At 40.2% G+C, this 17,018-nt stretch overlaps 1 protein-coding gene across 1 annotated transcript; it reads left to right on the plus strand.

The window, feature by feature from the left end:
* Window positions 1-5,398: 5,398 nt before the first annotated feature.
* Window positions 5,399-7,700, plus strand: LOC308369164 (haptoglobin-like; the record flags this gene model as incomplete). The annotated part of the gene is made up of 4 exons (XM_080843508.1): window positions 5,399-5,406; window positions 5,600-5,685; window positions 6,457-6,728; window positions 7,146-7,700. 4 exons carry the CDS (start codon window positions 5,399-5,401, stop codon window positions 7,698-7,700), a joined length of 921 nt encoding a protein of 306 aa, XP_080699634.1.
* Window positions 7,701-17,018: the final 9,318 nt, after the last annotated feature.

Here is a 17,018-nt window from a genome sequence, read left to right on the forward strand (position 1 = left end):
GAATGTCCGGAGAATCGGTGCAACTGAGAAGCGGCTTATGTTTGGTTGAACCCTCTGGCCAGCCTTGCCAGCCTCCTGCATGGTCAAACCCATGTTGACCACATGGTTGAACACATTGGCCTGAATCTCATCAGAGATACAGTAATGGCTCTCCGTCTTGCTCTTCCTGTTCATCATTTTCCTCCTCCTCCTCCTCTTACTCTCACTCCTCTGCCCCTCTGATCACCACTCACTTCAATGTTGCCATAAATTGTTCTCCAAACTAGGAGCTAAAGTTTTGATTTCAAATTGCACAACAGCTTTGGAAATGGAAGTTTTGTCATTTGATTAGCAGTGTTTTCTGTTTGAACACAATGAGGTTTTGGCATTGATGAAGCATGCAAAGTAGAGAGGACGGTGCTTAGTGTTTTGAAGAAAATGTGGTTAACAATTGAAAACTGTGTCTAAAGCAGAGAATTGTGTGTTGTGGTTTGAAGAAAGTGCGGTTAACAATTGAAATCTGTGTTTAAAGCAGAGAATTGTGCTTAAAGTTTAGCAGAATTGGTTTAGGGAGTTGGAACTTGGGTTTAGTGTTCAGAGAAACAGAGGCATGTTTTGAAAAAATGTGTTTTAGGAACAGAGAAATACTGTAACGTAGAAACTTCATTCAAACTTTGTCGCGTAGGTCTTGTAAAGGACACTTATGCTATGTATTTTTCACTTTTCTAAACTTTATACTTTTTAAGATATTAAATAAAAACGAATCTAAATTTTCCCATTGACTTACATTGGGCCATTATGACATCATAATAGGGTCTTTAAACTGGCTTGCACCTGTGCTTCACTGACAGCTGCACCAAATCAAAGGAACCTCTTCTCTGTCCCTCTCAATTTAACTGTAACTAGGAACATTAAGACACCTTCCATTCTCTACTTTTTTTTTCTCTCCATCTCTCCATCTTTCTCTCTATCCCTCTCAGTCTACTTTCTCTCACACTCAATCTCTCTTCTTCACTCCATTTTTATCTCCTTTTTTCAATATTTTCACTCTCTTTTTCTCTTCCACTCTTCTTTCCTTCTTCCACTCTTCTTTCCTTTCTTCTTTCCTTCTTCCACTCTTCTTTCCTTCTTTCACTTTTCTTTCCTTTCTTCACTCTCCTTTCTTCTTTCCTTCTTTCACTCTTCTTTCCTTTCTTCTTTCCTTCTTCAACTATTATTTCCTTATTTCACTCTTCTTTCCTTTCTTCACTCTTCTTTCTTTTCTTCTTTCCTTCTTTCACTCTTCTTTCCTTCATCCTCTCTTCTCTCCTTTCTTCACTCTTCTTTCCTTTCTTCTTTCCTTCTTCCACTCTTCTTTCCTTTCTTATTTCCTTCTTTCACTCTTCTTTCTTTTCTTCTTCCTTTCCTAACTTTTGCATTTCATGCACTGGTATTTCCTTCAGGAAATGCATTTTCTAGTTTATTTTATGACCTCACGATGCCTCATAGAATCATGACTATAAATGTGAAACGTAATTGGTAATGATACAAATATTCTCGTATTCATTATTATTATTTTTATTTTAATCAGAGGATGTCTGTAGAGTTGTAAAAGTAAACTCCAACGGTTTTACAGTATTTCTCTGTTCCTAAAACACATTTTTTCAAAACATGCCTCGGTTTCTCTGAACACTAAACCCAAGTGCCAACTCCCTAAACCAATTCTGCTAAACTTTAAGCACAATTCTCTGCTTTAAACACAGATTTCAATTGTTAACCGCACTTTCTTCAAACCACAACACACAATTCTCTGCTTTAGACACAGTTTTCAATTGTTAACCACATTTTCTTCAAAACACTAAACACCATCCTCTCTACTTTGCATGCTTCATCAATGCCAAAACCTCATTGTGTTCAAACAGAAAACACTGCTAATCAAATGACAAAACTTCCATTTCCAAAGCTGTTGTGCAATTTGAAATCAAAACTTTAGCTCCTAGTTTGGAGAACAATTTATGGCAACATAGAAGTGAGTGGTGATCAGAGGGGCAGAGGAGTGAGAGTAAGAGGAGGAGGAGGAGGAGGAAAATGATGAAGAGGAAGAGCAAGACGGAGAGCCATTACTGTATCTCTGATGAGATTCAGGCCAATGTGTTCAACCATGTGGTCAACATGGGTTTGACCATGCAGGAGGCTGGCAAGGCTGGCCAGAGGGTTCAACCAAACATAAGCCGCTTCTCAGTTGCACCGATTCTCCAGACATTCAGAAGAGAGAATGGGTAAGAAACACTACTATGACAGTAAAACACTAGTTTGAATGCCTTACTGTATCAGGAGCATAGTATTCTTGTATTTTACTGTAGAATATTTTACATTGTACTGTATTTGTAAAATTACAGTATACGTAAACAAATACAAAGTGCAACCATTGATGACCAAGACATATTCCTAAACATCAATACAAAGAGCCTAGCCACAGTGGACCATGTTCTAAGGCAGAACATCTCGAGAATGAAGCAGGTGTACAGGGTGCCTTTTGACAGAAACTCTGATAGAGTCAAACAATTACAGTATGATATGACTATGTGCAAGTAAGTCATATATGTTTCCACAACTGATTACGTCCTATCAGCACAGAAACATTACTGTACTGTATTGTAATCCAATCAAATGTTCAAATCAAACTGTATTTTCAGATGTTTCACAACACAACAATTGTCGATATTGTCTTGAGCAAGAACAGGATGCATTCTAGTTTTTTTGTCCTTTTATTATTTTACATTTTTCTTTCATTTTTGAGTTAAAACATTATACAGTTACAATATTTTACAACAGAAGAAAGCGTACAGTAACACTGGAGATGAAAAGGCATAATACTCCTGATAAGGCCTTCATACTAGTGTTTTCCCATTTCATAGTAGTGTTTTCCATTGAGCACATCAGTGTTCAATCAATGCTTAGAATGTCTACTCAAATAATGGTCTGTGTTTGTTGTTTGAAAACAAAATGCCCTTTTGAGGTGATATAATAGTGTTTTGAAACCAAAGTGTCATTTTGCAAGAGATATAAAGGGTTTTGCATTTTGTGTGAGTGGTTTTGGGATTTGTGTTTAGAGCTAAGAGAAACCGAGGCATGCTTTGAAAAAATGTGTTTTAGGAACAGAGAAATACTGTATTGTTACACTAGGTCTCTATTGCTCGTAGCTTGCCTGTTCTCTCCCTTGTACGTCGCTTTGGGTAAAAGCATCTGCTAAATGACTAATTGTAAATGTACATGAACATTGCAAATGTAAACTCAATCGTGTTGATATAGGTGTATTATACGTATAGTGGAATAGAATGGACACATCTACATCCTGCAACAGTACCGCCACCTTTGCACGGGTGAAGTTACGTTTACTCGACCGGCTCGCTTTCAGCTTTGACATGACTCGCTTACGAGTTGCTTTCGTGTGGATTCGGTAGATTCCGACAGCGGTTGCGTGCCCTAATAAACAGCTGGCGGGGTGTGTATGTATGCAAATCCACTTTCACGAGATTGTGCATCAATTAAAAGGCACCCAGTGCAACTTTCGAGGCTTGAAACTCGAAAAATAAACATTCAATTTCTAGTCTTTTTTACACGTAGTAAGTTTCAATAACTCCATACCATTACATATCGACATTCAAGGAGCAAAGATGAGACGTCGTTGTGTGGAGAGAACTGATAGAAAATCGTAAACAACAACAATCGCCGGTGGGGAGGGGCCATTTTTCCATTGACTGGAATCCTGGTTTATTTATTGGTGGCACCAATAAATAAAGAAAATGGCGGCGATTGTTGTTGTTTACGATTTTCTATCAGTTCTCACCACACAACGACGTCTCATCTTTGCTCCTTGAATGTCGATATGTAATGGTATGGAGTTATTGAAACTTACTACGTGTAAAAAAGACTAGAAATTGAAGGTTTATTTTTAAGCCTCGAAAGTTGCACTGGGTGCCTTTAAGAAAACTATTCCGGGGGAGCACAGCTGAGAAGACTTCTGCTGCTTATGAACACATTTTCAAGCGTTCATGAATTTGGTGGAGGTCTTTTTCTTACGTTGTTTTCAAGCCTGTAAGAAACATTTCAGAAGAAACTTCAGAACATTTTCGAGAATGAGGCCCACTGTTTTCAACGTTATAATCAGTAACATTGGTACAGCAGTTGTACTACTCTGTTGTTCAGTTCATTCTTGAGCCAAACCCCATTTTAAGCTCAGGAATTCAGGACACTATGAGCCAACTTAGTGGTGTTGCGCAAGCTTGGGATTTCCTGTCTTTTGTTTATTCAAGACTGTCAGATCTGACCCTTTCAACTTATTTTTGGCTTTTTCTATGTACCGAAATGTGTCATCAATTCAAATCCTGATTTGATGGAGACTTTGTCTGATGGACAGTTCCACAGATCCTATCTTTGACCTCTGTTCTCTACATATTTGTTTTTGACAGTGCACTTTCGAAATCTACCGTTGCTAAACAACCCCATGTCATATCTGGTACAAACGACCATGGAAGACACAACCTTTTCCTAACAACTAAAGCTCACTGGATGATTGTCGGCTTGTATGCATTTACATTTACATTTAGTCATTTAGATGCCATTTTTGTCCAAAGCAAAGTACAAGGGAGATAACAGTCGCTGATGAAAAAATATCAATCACCAAAAGATAAACCTTTAGGTTGAGATGTGTAGCAATGAAGTGCGAATAGAGCCGCAACATTGTATACTGCTGCATGCTGTGGATGACTCAGAATTATATATAGTTTCAAAGAATGGCCTAGATTTGATTATGTTTTGGGTGGGCATAAAGCTTGTTATGTCACAAGAGAGTAATCAATATAACACATAAAGATATGAAATGTGCCCCTCTGTGAAGACGCTGTGGCTCCTAAAATTATAATTTCTCCCCTAAACCCGAGACCTGTATCGATATGTCATGCCACCATCTTTTTTTTATAAAGGCATGTCTGCACAGCTGTCCAGCCACATGTCAGCTCCTACCAGAGCTTTCCATTTTCATTTCCAATTTCCATGAAAGTATTAATCATGGGCTTTAGCCCTCATGTTCTCTCATGTTGGATGTAGGTTGTTGCAGGTAATCACTCTAAATGAGGGTTGGTTTATGTGTTATACCATTTTGGCCAGTTTGAGTGTAGAGACACTATTCGTGTCTGTGGGGAGGCAGCTCTTTCGGTTCCTCCCTCTCCTCTCTGACACCTCTCTCCCTTCTGGCAGGCACTGAGTGGAGCAGCCTTGGCACAGGCGTGCAGACTTTCCCGGATGACAACAGTCAGGGAGATCCTCCCAAAAGAGTCAACAGTCAATCAGTATAAAATGAAACATGCTGCACACACTGACAATAATCCTACTGACGGAGAAGCACTGAAGCCACTCTACCCTCTGTAAAACCGCCATCATGTTTTGGTATGTATATGTACTGTGTCTTCTCTTAGCAAAATCATCCGTCCCTTACTGGTTAATGTTCTTTGGAAAGATCTTTTTAATGAATGCTCAAACAGTTCTCTTGCTAATTCCAAGCAGCTGTGCAGTGTTAATAGTTGCTCCATTTGTGTGTGGGAAACCCTTTCTGATTTCTGTATCCCTGCTTGCCCTGCAGTCTCTCTGTTGGAGCTCTCCTGGCTTTAGTGGCCTGTCTGCCATATCAAGTCACCACAGCAACGGTGGTGAAAGACCTCGTCTCAGGTAGGCAGCATTTGCTTGCTGCACAATTTTGTTCGGCACAGTAGAGCTTCCTTTGTCAAGACAGGAAACAGATACACAAAGCAACAACTGCCAAATAGGGATGAAAATGTTTAACATTGCTTCACATTTGAAAATGTTTTATTACTTGGTGCTTTTGATACATTATTGCTATCACTATTATGTAACACCCTTTCTGCAACCTTGTCTGTGGCTGTATCAAACTTGTATGAGCTAGAGCTAATGTTAATTTCATCATGTTTGGTTTGTAGCCAAAGCCAGTCATCTTTTTAAAAACTGATTAATTGGGTTTGCAGAAGGGGTGAAGAAAGTGATTAAAAGCAGATAGGAAAGTGGAGAGAATTATTATCAAGGGAGAATTATTATCAACCCAGAGTTCTAATAAACTAATATTTTATGTAAACTATTTTCCATGTAATTTTCAACAAAATACAAGGGACCTTCATCAAAGATCCTTATTCAGGAATCAAAACACCAAATCTGATTCCCCTGATAACAATTATATATAAAAAACTATGAGTAGTGGTATAATTTGCTCTACGCTGTGTACATTTATATATTCGTATCATGGTATCATAGTATCATTCTTGATTCTACGGAATGAAATTTGTGAAATTCTGCTCTAGTTTTTTCTACTTATCCTTTCAGGTACTGTAAAATCAAAGACATTTAGGCAATGAGAAAGGTATTACGTATGTATCATAGTATGATGATACTAAGCTTAATTTACATTATCTATATTATTCTCAACAGGTCATGAACGGCCAAAGAGAATGGTTGGGGGCCTTTTGGCCACCAACATCCCCTGGCAAGTGATGGTCTACCTGGGCGAGGGAGTGTTTAAGGGCGGCTTTCATGGAGGTGCTCTGATCTCAGACCGCTGGGTGCTAACTGCCGGACGGAACCTCTTCATCAGAAGGGCTCGTAAAGAATCTCAAGGAAAAGAGCCTCTCATTCCCAAAATCTTCATTGGTATTTCTCACCGGTCTAGTGCTGATTCCTCCAAAGAGGTGGCTGTTGAGAAGGTGAGACAAGAGTCCTTTTAAAACATTTGTTTGTCCAGTGGATAAGGACCCTTAGACATACACATAGGATTTTGATTTTCATCCTGGAGTCAGCAGAATGTAAAAATAGACATTAGCTCTGGCTGATGAAACAGAAACCAGCTGGAAGTAGCAGCCATGAATTTGAGATTGTGGACAGAATTTATTGAAAGAGATTATAACAACCATTGTGGGTATGTAAGTTACATGATTTGCTTGTTTTCTCCATTTGTGTACATTTTTCATGTAACCTGTAATTCATGCTGAATTCACACAGGATCTGACTTGCCTTCACAAGTGTATACTCTATATACTTGTATACTTTGACTAATACAGAAGTGACATTTCATGAAGCTTTGACAACAAAAAACACATTGTATACATTCTTCTCTCCCACAGGTATTCTTACACCCAGCCTTTCAGAACATGTCGGACTGGGAAAACGACCTGGCCTTGATTCAGCTGAAAGAGCCTGTCACATTTAGTGAGGCAGTGATGCCTATCCCTCTCCCTGAGCATGGGGATGACCTGGAGGAGAGGCCAGGCACACAGGGCACTATCGCTGGCTGGGAATTCCGATTGGACCTTTTCCAGTCCAAAGTCCTCAGGTTCGTCAAGCTGCCTGTGGTCTCTCGACAGCAATGCCGCTCCGATTACCAGGTGTTCACCCACACCCCCTTGGTGGACGACAACATGTTCTGCACGGGCCCGGGTGAGAATGAGACCAATGTGTGCTTCTGGGATACAGGCAGTCCCCTGGCTTTCCTACACCCAAAAGACAACAGGGTTTATGCGGCTGGGATCCTTTCTTTCGACAAAAGGTGCACTTCGTATGCTGTTTACACCAAGATATCCCCGTATCTGCCGTGGATCCATGCTGTCATGAGGGGTGATCAGGATTACTCCTCTCAGCGCTCCTCTCTCATGGATGACATGTTTTCCCAGAAGTTGTAGTCTGTGTGTATTCTCAACTACATTGTCGAAAAATTATTATCAGTTTTTTCTATGCATCTTTGGAATACAGTGAACTTTCTGTTTCCTCTGGATTTGTGGTCTTTTTTTGTTACTTGCTTTTTGCAGAACAATTACTTAGGATAACTTGAATGATAATTCACTGCAAGATTTTGTGAAATAAAAAAAAAAGGCACAACCATAAATGTTATGACTTTTTATAGCACATATTTATTTAAGATAGACAGTATCAACACCTTGGCTCTGATTAACTAAAAGTTTCCTTGTGCAAAAATATTTTTGCACTTAACATCACTCCACAAAAAAAATCACAGATAATGTTCAGGATCTAATGAGGACAGTATCAATCATTTCTGCAAAATAGCTGTCTACCCCAATGACTCTACCATTGAAACAGCTTGGACATTTTTGATCGCTTATATCAAATTGCCAACCCCAAGCATTCAATAAACAAGGGCCTGAAAGTTTGCGGAAATTGTATCTTCTCATTATTACTGATTCCAATATAAAGATTATGTCACAATACGGCTACAACCCACAATACCCCCGAGGTTCAGTTGTGTCATGATATTTAGATACCATATTTTCCTGACTATTAACAGCAAGGTATATAAACTGCATCATAGTAGTTTATGCAATTTTACTAAACAAACCCGTTAATTGACCGCACCCGTAAAATGGAATGCCATACAGTTGTGGTGCTAGCGCTACCAGTCATTTAAAAATTGTATGACACTCCTTCCCTGCACGGGAACCGTCCCCCCCCCCCCTTTATTAACTACATCGATATCAGAGTAAGCCTGTGCTCCATTGGTGTCCCATTATTCCTCTCAGGATTTAATGTATATGTAAAGCCATGTAAGATCATCATCATAACATGATCACTTTGAACCCAAGACTGCCTTTATTGGTGAGCTGATTCATGAGAAGTTAAACTTTGCTTCAGGCTATACAGCAAACGTTTCTTGGTTGCTATGGCTGTCTAGTTCCATTTGCATAATATCATGGCAAGTTATCTAGCTGATGTTACAGCCTACCCAATTTAACTTAGAAAATTATAATAGGAAAAAGAACAAACCCTCAGGGTGCCTGGGCAGCTTCCTATGAACCCCAGTTCATATTCACACAGAGTTAATCTATGTTAATGGCTCCTAGAGCTAGAGGTAGCTATCATAGGATAATTGAAAAGCCACCATAGGTAGAAACCCTCTGGGTGCCTGTGCAGCTTCATATAAACACAAGTTCATATTATAGACACTCTCATGGGGGTTCACACTCTTTTCAAAACGGCGGGTGGGAATAGACAACACCTTGCTTCATCTTAATGGAAGTGTGAATGAAAATGTGTTATCGTTCCCATGTTTTTTTTACCTGATACATTAATGGATTCATATGTGGAAGGGGGAGAGAGAGAGAGAGCGAGAGAGAGAAATTAAGAGAGTGAGAGCGAGACCCACTCACACTTTACCAGGCAGATTTACTGTACGAATTACTAACTTCAAGGTGAAAAAATGCATTCCCATTTGTAGGCCGCACTGAGTACTAACCACAAGGTTGCAAAAGTTTTGAGAAATCAATGTATAAACCACGATTATTACAGTCACAGAATTTTTAAAAATGACCTGCAAAAAACAAGAATATATTCCAAAAGTGGTAAAAAAGAAAAACCTACACATTAGAGGCCATCTTAAGGCTCTGGGTTTGATTCAGTTTGCAAGATTGACATGGCCTCAATTAGTATTTAATGTAGCATTGTGAAAACCCTTACGAGCAGAGAAAGCATGCATATTTATCCCCTTATATGTTTCACTCATCCATTGTGAATCTGTCAGTGAAACATTAATGAATCCACTTTTCACAAATGAAATAGCTTCTGCCGTGTCATCAGTTTCAACCCATTTAACCTGCTGATTCACTGACTTGCGTCTGATGCATATTTAAGAGCTGGTCTTTGTTGCACTGCCCTGACCGGTTTCCTAGTGATACGTAGAATAGCATTACTTCTCTCTCTCACACAAAAGACTGATTAGTTATTGCGACGGTTGGCTTAGGGTTGACTCTGTGGAAGAGTTACTGAAATAGCATGAGAGTAACAACAGCAACTTCCCTCTTTTAACCACTTTGAAACTGACGTAATGTCTGCACCCCACACAAATCTGGGGATGACGCAGATTTGATAGCAATGTAAAAAACACCTAGAACATAATTTCCTATGTGAGGTATAACCATTAGCTTTTAGTGTTCATATCATATTTAAACATAAGATCCTTTTGTTCTGCCCTGTCCTTTTGTATTGTTGACAGACTACTTTCAGCTTATCAGGTCAGCCACCTTGCTGTCAAGGGCAAGTAATGGCATTGCAATAACATCAGCGATATGACTACAGCGGCGTCCACACTAGAGTACAATATGTGATTTCTGATCTGTTGGTTTTCCTGTAAATGGTTTAGGGGATTAGACAGAGAAGCAAACATGTTATGCTTGACATGCATTCATTTATTCATATTTTATCCATATGATGTTTACATCATCACAATTTATATTTATCTGATATTGGGGGGAAACCTTTCCACTTTAAAGCAATTTGTATTTATTGTAAAAACTGTGTAGAGAGCATTGCTTTAACAGTAATATGACAGGCAATGAGGACATTGACTATTTGTTTGTCACAATGATTTGTTTATGTAAGTGAGTGTCACGCACACTGACAGTGTGTGTTTTGTATCTTTGTGTATTTTTCCTTTTTGCTTGATCTGTGTCCATATGCCCACAACTTTTATATCAACCATAATAAGGACCTGTACAAAAGTATACTTCCTCAAGTTCAATTATTTATGTGCCTGTCAAAAGTCATAACAATCCAGGCTGTCTGCTGCCACACTCCTACCTGTGTTTGCCGGTGAGCGGGTAGAATTACATAAGCCCCCTTCTTACCTGAGAGAGAGAGAGATAGAGAGAGAGAGAGAGAGAGGCATCACTTTGGATCCCAAGAGGGCCTGGATTGCCCAGACTTACATTTTTAGTCCTGCTCTCAACCATGTCCACCACTAATGTACCGCCTGACCTTTTAAAAGACTGGACTCCAACTCTCTGATTTTTTGGCATCAACCCTCTGAAAGGAATGTTCCGGTGTGTTTTGGTTGGATTAGTGTCATGATAGATCATCAGTATTTTTCAGGGGCTGGCTATATATTTCAGCTGACCTAAACTAATTGTTCTTGGGTGCAAGACTTTCTCAGTCTGCAGTCAATAATTCAAAACAATGTTCACAGCTGTTTAACTTATAAGGCAGACACGATTCAAAAGCTTACCATAAGGGCACCTGTTACTAGCATTGAAAGGTGGTGTCACTGTGTGTGAGTGTGTGTGACCATTGCTCATCTGTCTTGAGAAACTGCCAAGCTACACAAGCGCTGCCCTGTGTCAGGGATATCACGGGAGAGAGGACTCAAATGCACGACACCAGAGTAGGCTGAACAACAAAGTAAAGAGAATACAGTAGATGGTGTCAAAACCCTGACATTTTTTACAAAATATGATCAAGAACAAGGGCGAGCAGGAAAACACAGAGAAGCAATATCTAAGAATGTCAAACAGGAAACAGAACAAACTGGCTAATGCCCAGGCAACCAAAGAGCAGAAGACCCGGAGACCTCTCAGGGCAGATAGGCTTCTTGGGCTGAGAACGCAGATTCTGGCAAAAAAAAAACAGGCTCAGACTCAAGACACATTGGCAGACTTTGACACAGCAACAGACTTGGGTTCATACACATTTTACCAATTCCATGATTTGTATTACCATACATTCTCTGAAATGTCTGTATACACCTGTAAAATAAGAATACAAATCCATGTCAAAAGTTACCACAGTATATTTAACTAAAATCAATGACACGCTATGTGGTTTGATACAAATAAACCATTTATTTTAAGTAATATGCACCAGAAAGAGGCTTACAGAAGGTTAAAATGTGTCAAAGCTGCAATTCAGACTCTGATATTATCCCATGCAGAGAACAACATAATGTCAAAAGACATGAATGATCTGCCCGTAAACAAGTATTTTTTAACCAATTGATATTTTTCTCAGTTTGATCTTGAACTTGTCAAGGCCTGGAAATTACCATTTTTAAATTCCATGACTTTTCCAGGTTTTTCATGACTGTATAGACCCTGAGACTCAGACAGGCACAGTAACCAGTACTGAGACAGGCCCCCGAGACAGGAACAGTGTCAGGAAAAGGGACAGGCTCAGACTCAGAAAGAGGAACAAAAACAGACTCTGTCACTCAACAGGCTGAGAAACAGGTTCAGGGGCCGATTCAGGCTAAGTGGCAGATGCAGACTCAGGGGTGGACTCAGACACACACTCATACTCTGACACAAGCACTCACGAGCGAAAGGGGGGCAGCCGACTCAGTATGAGATGACGAGTCAACCAACTCGGAAACAGGAACAGGAACCATGGAAACAGGAACCACCTGAGGAACCAGACGTCAGCTGATACAAATACCCCTCAAATAAATGTATTTAAATAAAATACAAAATATTGGTGCCACGGCTTTGATCAAATCACATTCTGTCTTTTTGAAAGAACCTCCTTTAAGTCGGCGTACTAATGAAGATAAATTGACAAGGATCAAGACAGCTATCTAAGTTTTCGAACACAGCCCTGTTTTGTGAAAAAAAAAATGGATTTAACATGAGAGTCAATGAGAGAGATCTGGGGCGATTTCCATTTCGCCCCAAAAGGGGCGGTGCCATTTAAAGCACCACTTTTGCCTGACTGTTGCCTGATTCAACAATGACATTTAGAGGCAGGTCAGACGGTCTAGTGGTAGAATCTGACAATAAAAAATTCTCCTTCTGCCTAAACACTGGAGAAAGTATTTTGAGTATTTTAAATACAAAATTACTCGACTGTAAAGTATTTTGTTACAAATTATGTTAGATTTTTTTATCAACCCTATTAAAGGTAGGTAGTGGGACCTCCATTATGTTGGGTGGCGGAACCTCCATGGCACGATATCTCTAAAGCGCTGGGCAGCTGAGAGGCACAATGTCGTAGAGCCAGGTTCTGTGCTAGCCAACTGGATGATTGGAGGAAAAGCAGGTCTGATGCTAGCATGCTGGATGAGTGGCTAGTTGACACAGGGCAGGAGGCTAGTTGGTCAGGGGTTACAGGTTCCATGCTAAGCCCAGGATGGGTGTCACATGGAGAGTCCCAGGTAGGACTGTATGATTCTAGCCATGCCCAGAAGCCTCATCAGACACATTTTGGAAGCATTATTAGGTATTGACTCTTTCAAAAAGATGAGTCACCTGCTCAAGTTCTTCCCAGGGGAGTTCAATGTCAGCTGGGTCTTTTTGTGGCCAGTTCGTACTGTCAGGGAAAGCACAGGAGATTTAATTACAACAAGAATACGTGGAAACAAAAATGTAGACAGACCAACAAGGTAAAAAAGTAGACTAAGCCCAAATCCAAGAAAAAAAAGGCTATGTACAAAATGTGATCAAGCACAAAAGCAAGCAGGCAAAAACAAAGTAGCAAACATTGAACAAATGGTAAACAGGACAAACCAGTGGAGAACATGTAAAACACAAGACACAACACAATTAACCAGACAGGTGAAAACAAGAATCGGGAGATAACAGAACAGGTAATCAGCTAGATCAGTAGCCTAAGGGGCGGACAAGAGCAGACAAAAGCACATGGCATCAAAATGCAAACAAAACCACATGGCACAAAAATGTGCATACATTTGCTTGTATATAAAATATGCAAATGTGAGTCTTTGTGCTTCAGTGAGCTTCAGTTATCAGGCTCAGCACTCACACACAGGCAGCCCCTTAGCTTAATTTAAATCAAGACACGGCACAATGTGTTTTGGTTCATTCCCAGCCGTAGAGAGAGAGAGAGAGAGAGAGAGAGAGAGAGAGAGAGAGAGAAAGAATTAGAGGGAAATTAAAACACAGGATTTCTTCACTTTGTGATAAAAGCATGACAATTGGCACACAGTTAGGTAAATGCCCTTGAATTACATGTATGGTTAAAGACTAAAGCTTCATGGAAAACAAAACGTGATTGGATAAAATCTGTTTTCCAGTTATTACTTTGGAATGGTTAACCTAATTAAAAGAAACATTTCTGCACTCGTACCCCGCAATAGAATACAACACGTTTAAAATCTTAAGCACACTACATTTTGTTCACTGCATTGATTTACAGATAACTTTTGTTTATGTCAGCTAGCAAGTGGTTAGCTGATCTTTACTATCTACAGTTACCTCTTTCTGCTCAGATGAAATTATTTTATTTGCAACAGCGTGAATGTTCTTAATATTCTTTATTGTCCGTCGTGGCCCAAGGCTTTCTCTGGCTTTTCAGCTTTTCTAACTTGTAACCTACAGTAGTAAGATAACGTTACAGTAAACTAACTTTATGTCAGAAAAGACTAGAGTAGGTGAGTGGGGAGCGCCAAGCGATGCTTTAGTGTGTTTTTTAATGGCGTAACGTTGATTGCCTTGCCATGTGTGAAGGGAAGGCAATGCCAGATGTCATCCTTCTAAATTCCTCTCACGGAAATATGTCCTTGATCTTATCAGTATGGCTTTAGAAGTGGCCACTCCACTGAAACATCTGTTGCCTCTGCCGGAGCTCTAAGGGCAGCACGAGCTGAAGGCCAGTCCATGATTCTTGTCCTTGGGATTCTTGTCCATGATTCTTGTCCTTGGGATCTTTTAGCCACCTTTGACATGATGAAGCACCGCAGGCTGCTATCCATACTTTCTGACATGGCCATCTCAGATAACACGCACTCTTGGTTTGAGTCTTACCTCACGGGGCATTCAATCAAAGTGTCATGGTGCCACTGACAAGCATCCAGATCTCATCGCCTCTCTACAGCGGTGACGCAAGGGTCCACCTATCCACTTGCGTATCTTGTGGCCTGTTGTGCACTTGCGTATCTTGTGGCAGACAAATCCCAACTATACCCGCCATTCCCGCCAGATGACTCTGTGGTGTCACTGTGGATCTCAGCTTGCCTCTCAGATATCTCCACATGGATGAAGGAATGCTACCTTCAACCTAACCTCACTTAGACAGAACTCTTGGTCATCCCAGCCAATCCACCCATCCAGCACAATATCAACATCATCAAAATTGTCTCTTCACCTCTCACCCCAACTAAAGTTGCGAGAAACCTGGGCGTCAGGATTGATGACCTTTTGTTGCCCAGTTGTGCCGCTTTTCACTTACAACATATGGAAAATCAGGTCATACCTGACTCAGTATACCACCCTATTCCTGGTATAGGCTATGGTCATCATTTTGCCGAAACTTCTGAAATGCTCTCATTGCAGGATTCCCAGCATGCACGGAAACTCTTACAGATGGTCCAGAACGCTTTGGCACGTCTGGTTTGAGATAATCCAAAAAGGTCACATGTCACTCCGCTGCTTATTAATCTCCACTGGCTGCCCATGTGCGCTCATATTCAATTTAAATCACTAATGCTCGCTTAGAGCGGGTACTGTTGCACTCACACTCAACAGGTCCTCTGACTTACTGTAGCTTGAATTTTGTTCCTCAACTGTAAGTCGTTTTGGATAAAGGTGTCTGACAAATGAGTTAATGTAAATATAATTGCGTAATAACTAATTATAAGAAGCTGGTCAGGAACTGGTCAGAGACAGTGCACTGCGTGCAGACAGCTCTTGATTGGACTGCCCTGTGCCACTGTGGTTCTACCAGATTTCCCTCTTCCCTTGGACATCACATCTATATATTGTATAACAGTTTTTATTGGTTTATATAAGTGGTTGTTTGTAGTAACAGCATTCATAACATGAAAAGAAAACAAAAAATGCCTTTGATCATGCCACAGCCCAAGGACTTACATTTGACAAACTCAAAGGAAGGGAAACAATAGGCCTCTGGTTCTGCAAAGGGCCTTACCTAATTGTGAGCCATCTAGGTGAGGACACTTGTTTCTTTTAACCAATCAGCCGCAGGTAATGACATCACAAGTGAGTGCTTTCCCTACCACGTGACCTAACCTATCCTAACACCACTGACATGTCACGTAATGTTCTGAATATCCATATAATCTCTCAAACTTTGTAGCCAATAACATAAACACTAAAATGTGCGGTAAATGCTATCCAAAACGAGTGATGCTTCTACATCATCCACAAGGAGGTTAACAAAAGCTATGGCTACAAGCACATGACTATGGAGCCCTAACTCACTCACTGTCAGTTCGTCAACATATCTGATTTACCTGAGATCAATTACTTTTCATGTCAGACATCTTTCTTTCCCAGCAACATGTAAAAGGAGAATGCAAACTAATAATAGGGTCACATAACAAAAATTGTGTACGGTTGCACTGATACAATTGGTTGGTCAACTTACAAACTTGTTCATCTCATCCCACTCTCCCCTATAAACATGTCCAACTTGTGTGCCAGGTTTCATGCTTTTATCACATTCCGCACAACTACATCACATATACACGCACTATTAATTCATTATGTTCAGTCTCTTAGCAACTTTAACAAGCGGAATGCGGTGTTCAGTTTACCTTGTAGGTAAGAAATGAAAAATACCTCCTACTCTTTGCAGAAGGAGTGAAAGCCATCGTAATTTTGCCATATTCTTTGTGGATGACTTCACAAGGACAAACTGCCTCTTCTTATGTAAAGGATGAAATGATTTTACTCTGTGCTGCACTTAAAACCAAACCAGGATTGAAGAGAATGTGCTTGTGTAAGAACTATGTTAGCGACAATGCAATGTTTTTATTCAGTTTCACTGCGAAAGGAACACTAAAAAATTTCTTCTGCCATGCAATAGAGGACTTTGACTACGGAAAAATACTCAACTGTATCTAGTTGTTTACAAAACAACCAAGAGGACATATTGCATTAAAGTAAAACAGGACTGACATCAGCAGTGTTTTCTCTGTGATGCTTGTGTTGTAGGCCTATGTGGCAATCTACCAATTCAAGATTCAACAGGAAACAATGAGAACCATAAATAACGAATTACCCTTGAAAGTGATAAGCATTTGTTTTCAGGTAGCATTATAAATGAACTCTGGACAATCATTTTCTATGCTGTGGTGATGTTCCGTAAATATGCATGGTGTGTGTGAGTGTGTGTGAGTGTGTGTGCGTGTGTCTGGCATGATGCATTAAGAATGGTTTCCCAGAGACGGCATGAGTTCGTTCTTACAGTTGCCATGGCCTGAGCACACAGAGGTAAACCCTGGGCGTCAAACGTCAACAAGTGCA

This window comes from Sprattus sprattus, assembly GCF_963457725.1.
Source record: "Sprattus sprattus genome assembly, chromosome: 8".
In the NCBI taxonomy this organism is placed as follows: Eukaryota; Metazoa; Chordata; class Actinopteri; order Clupeiformes; family Clupeidae; genus Sprattus; species Sprattus sprattus.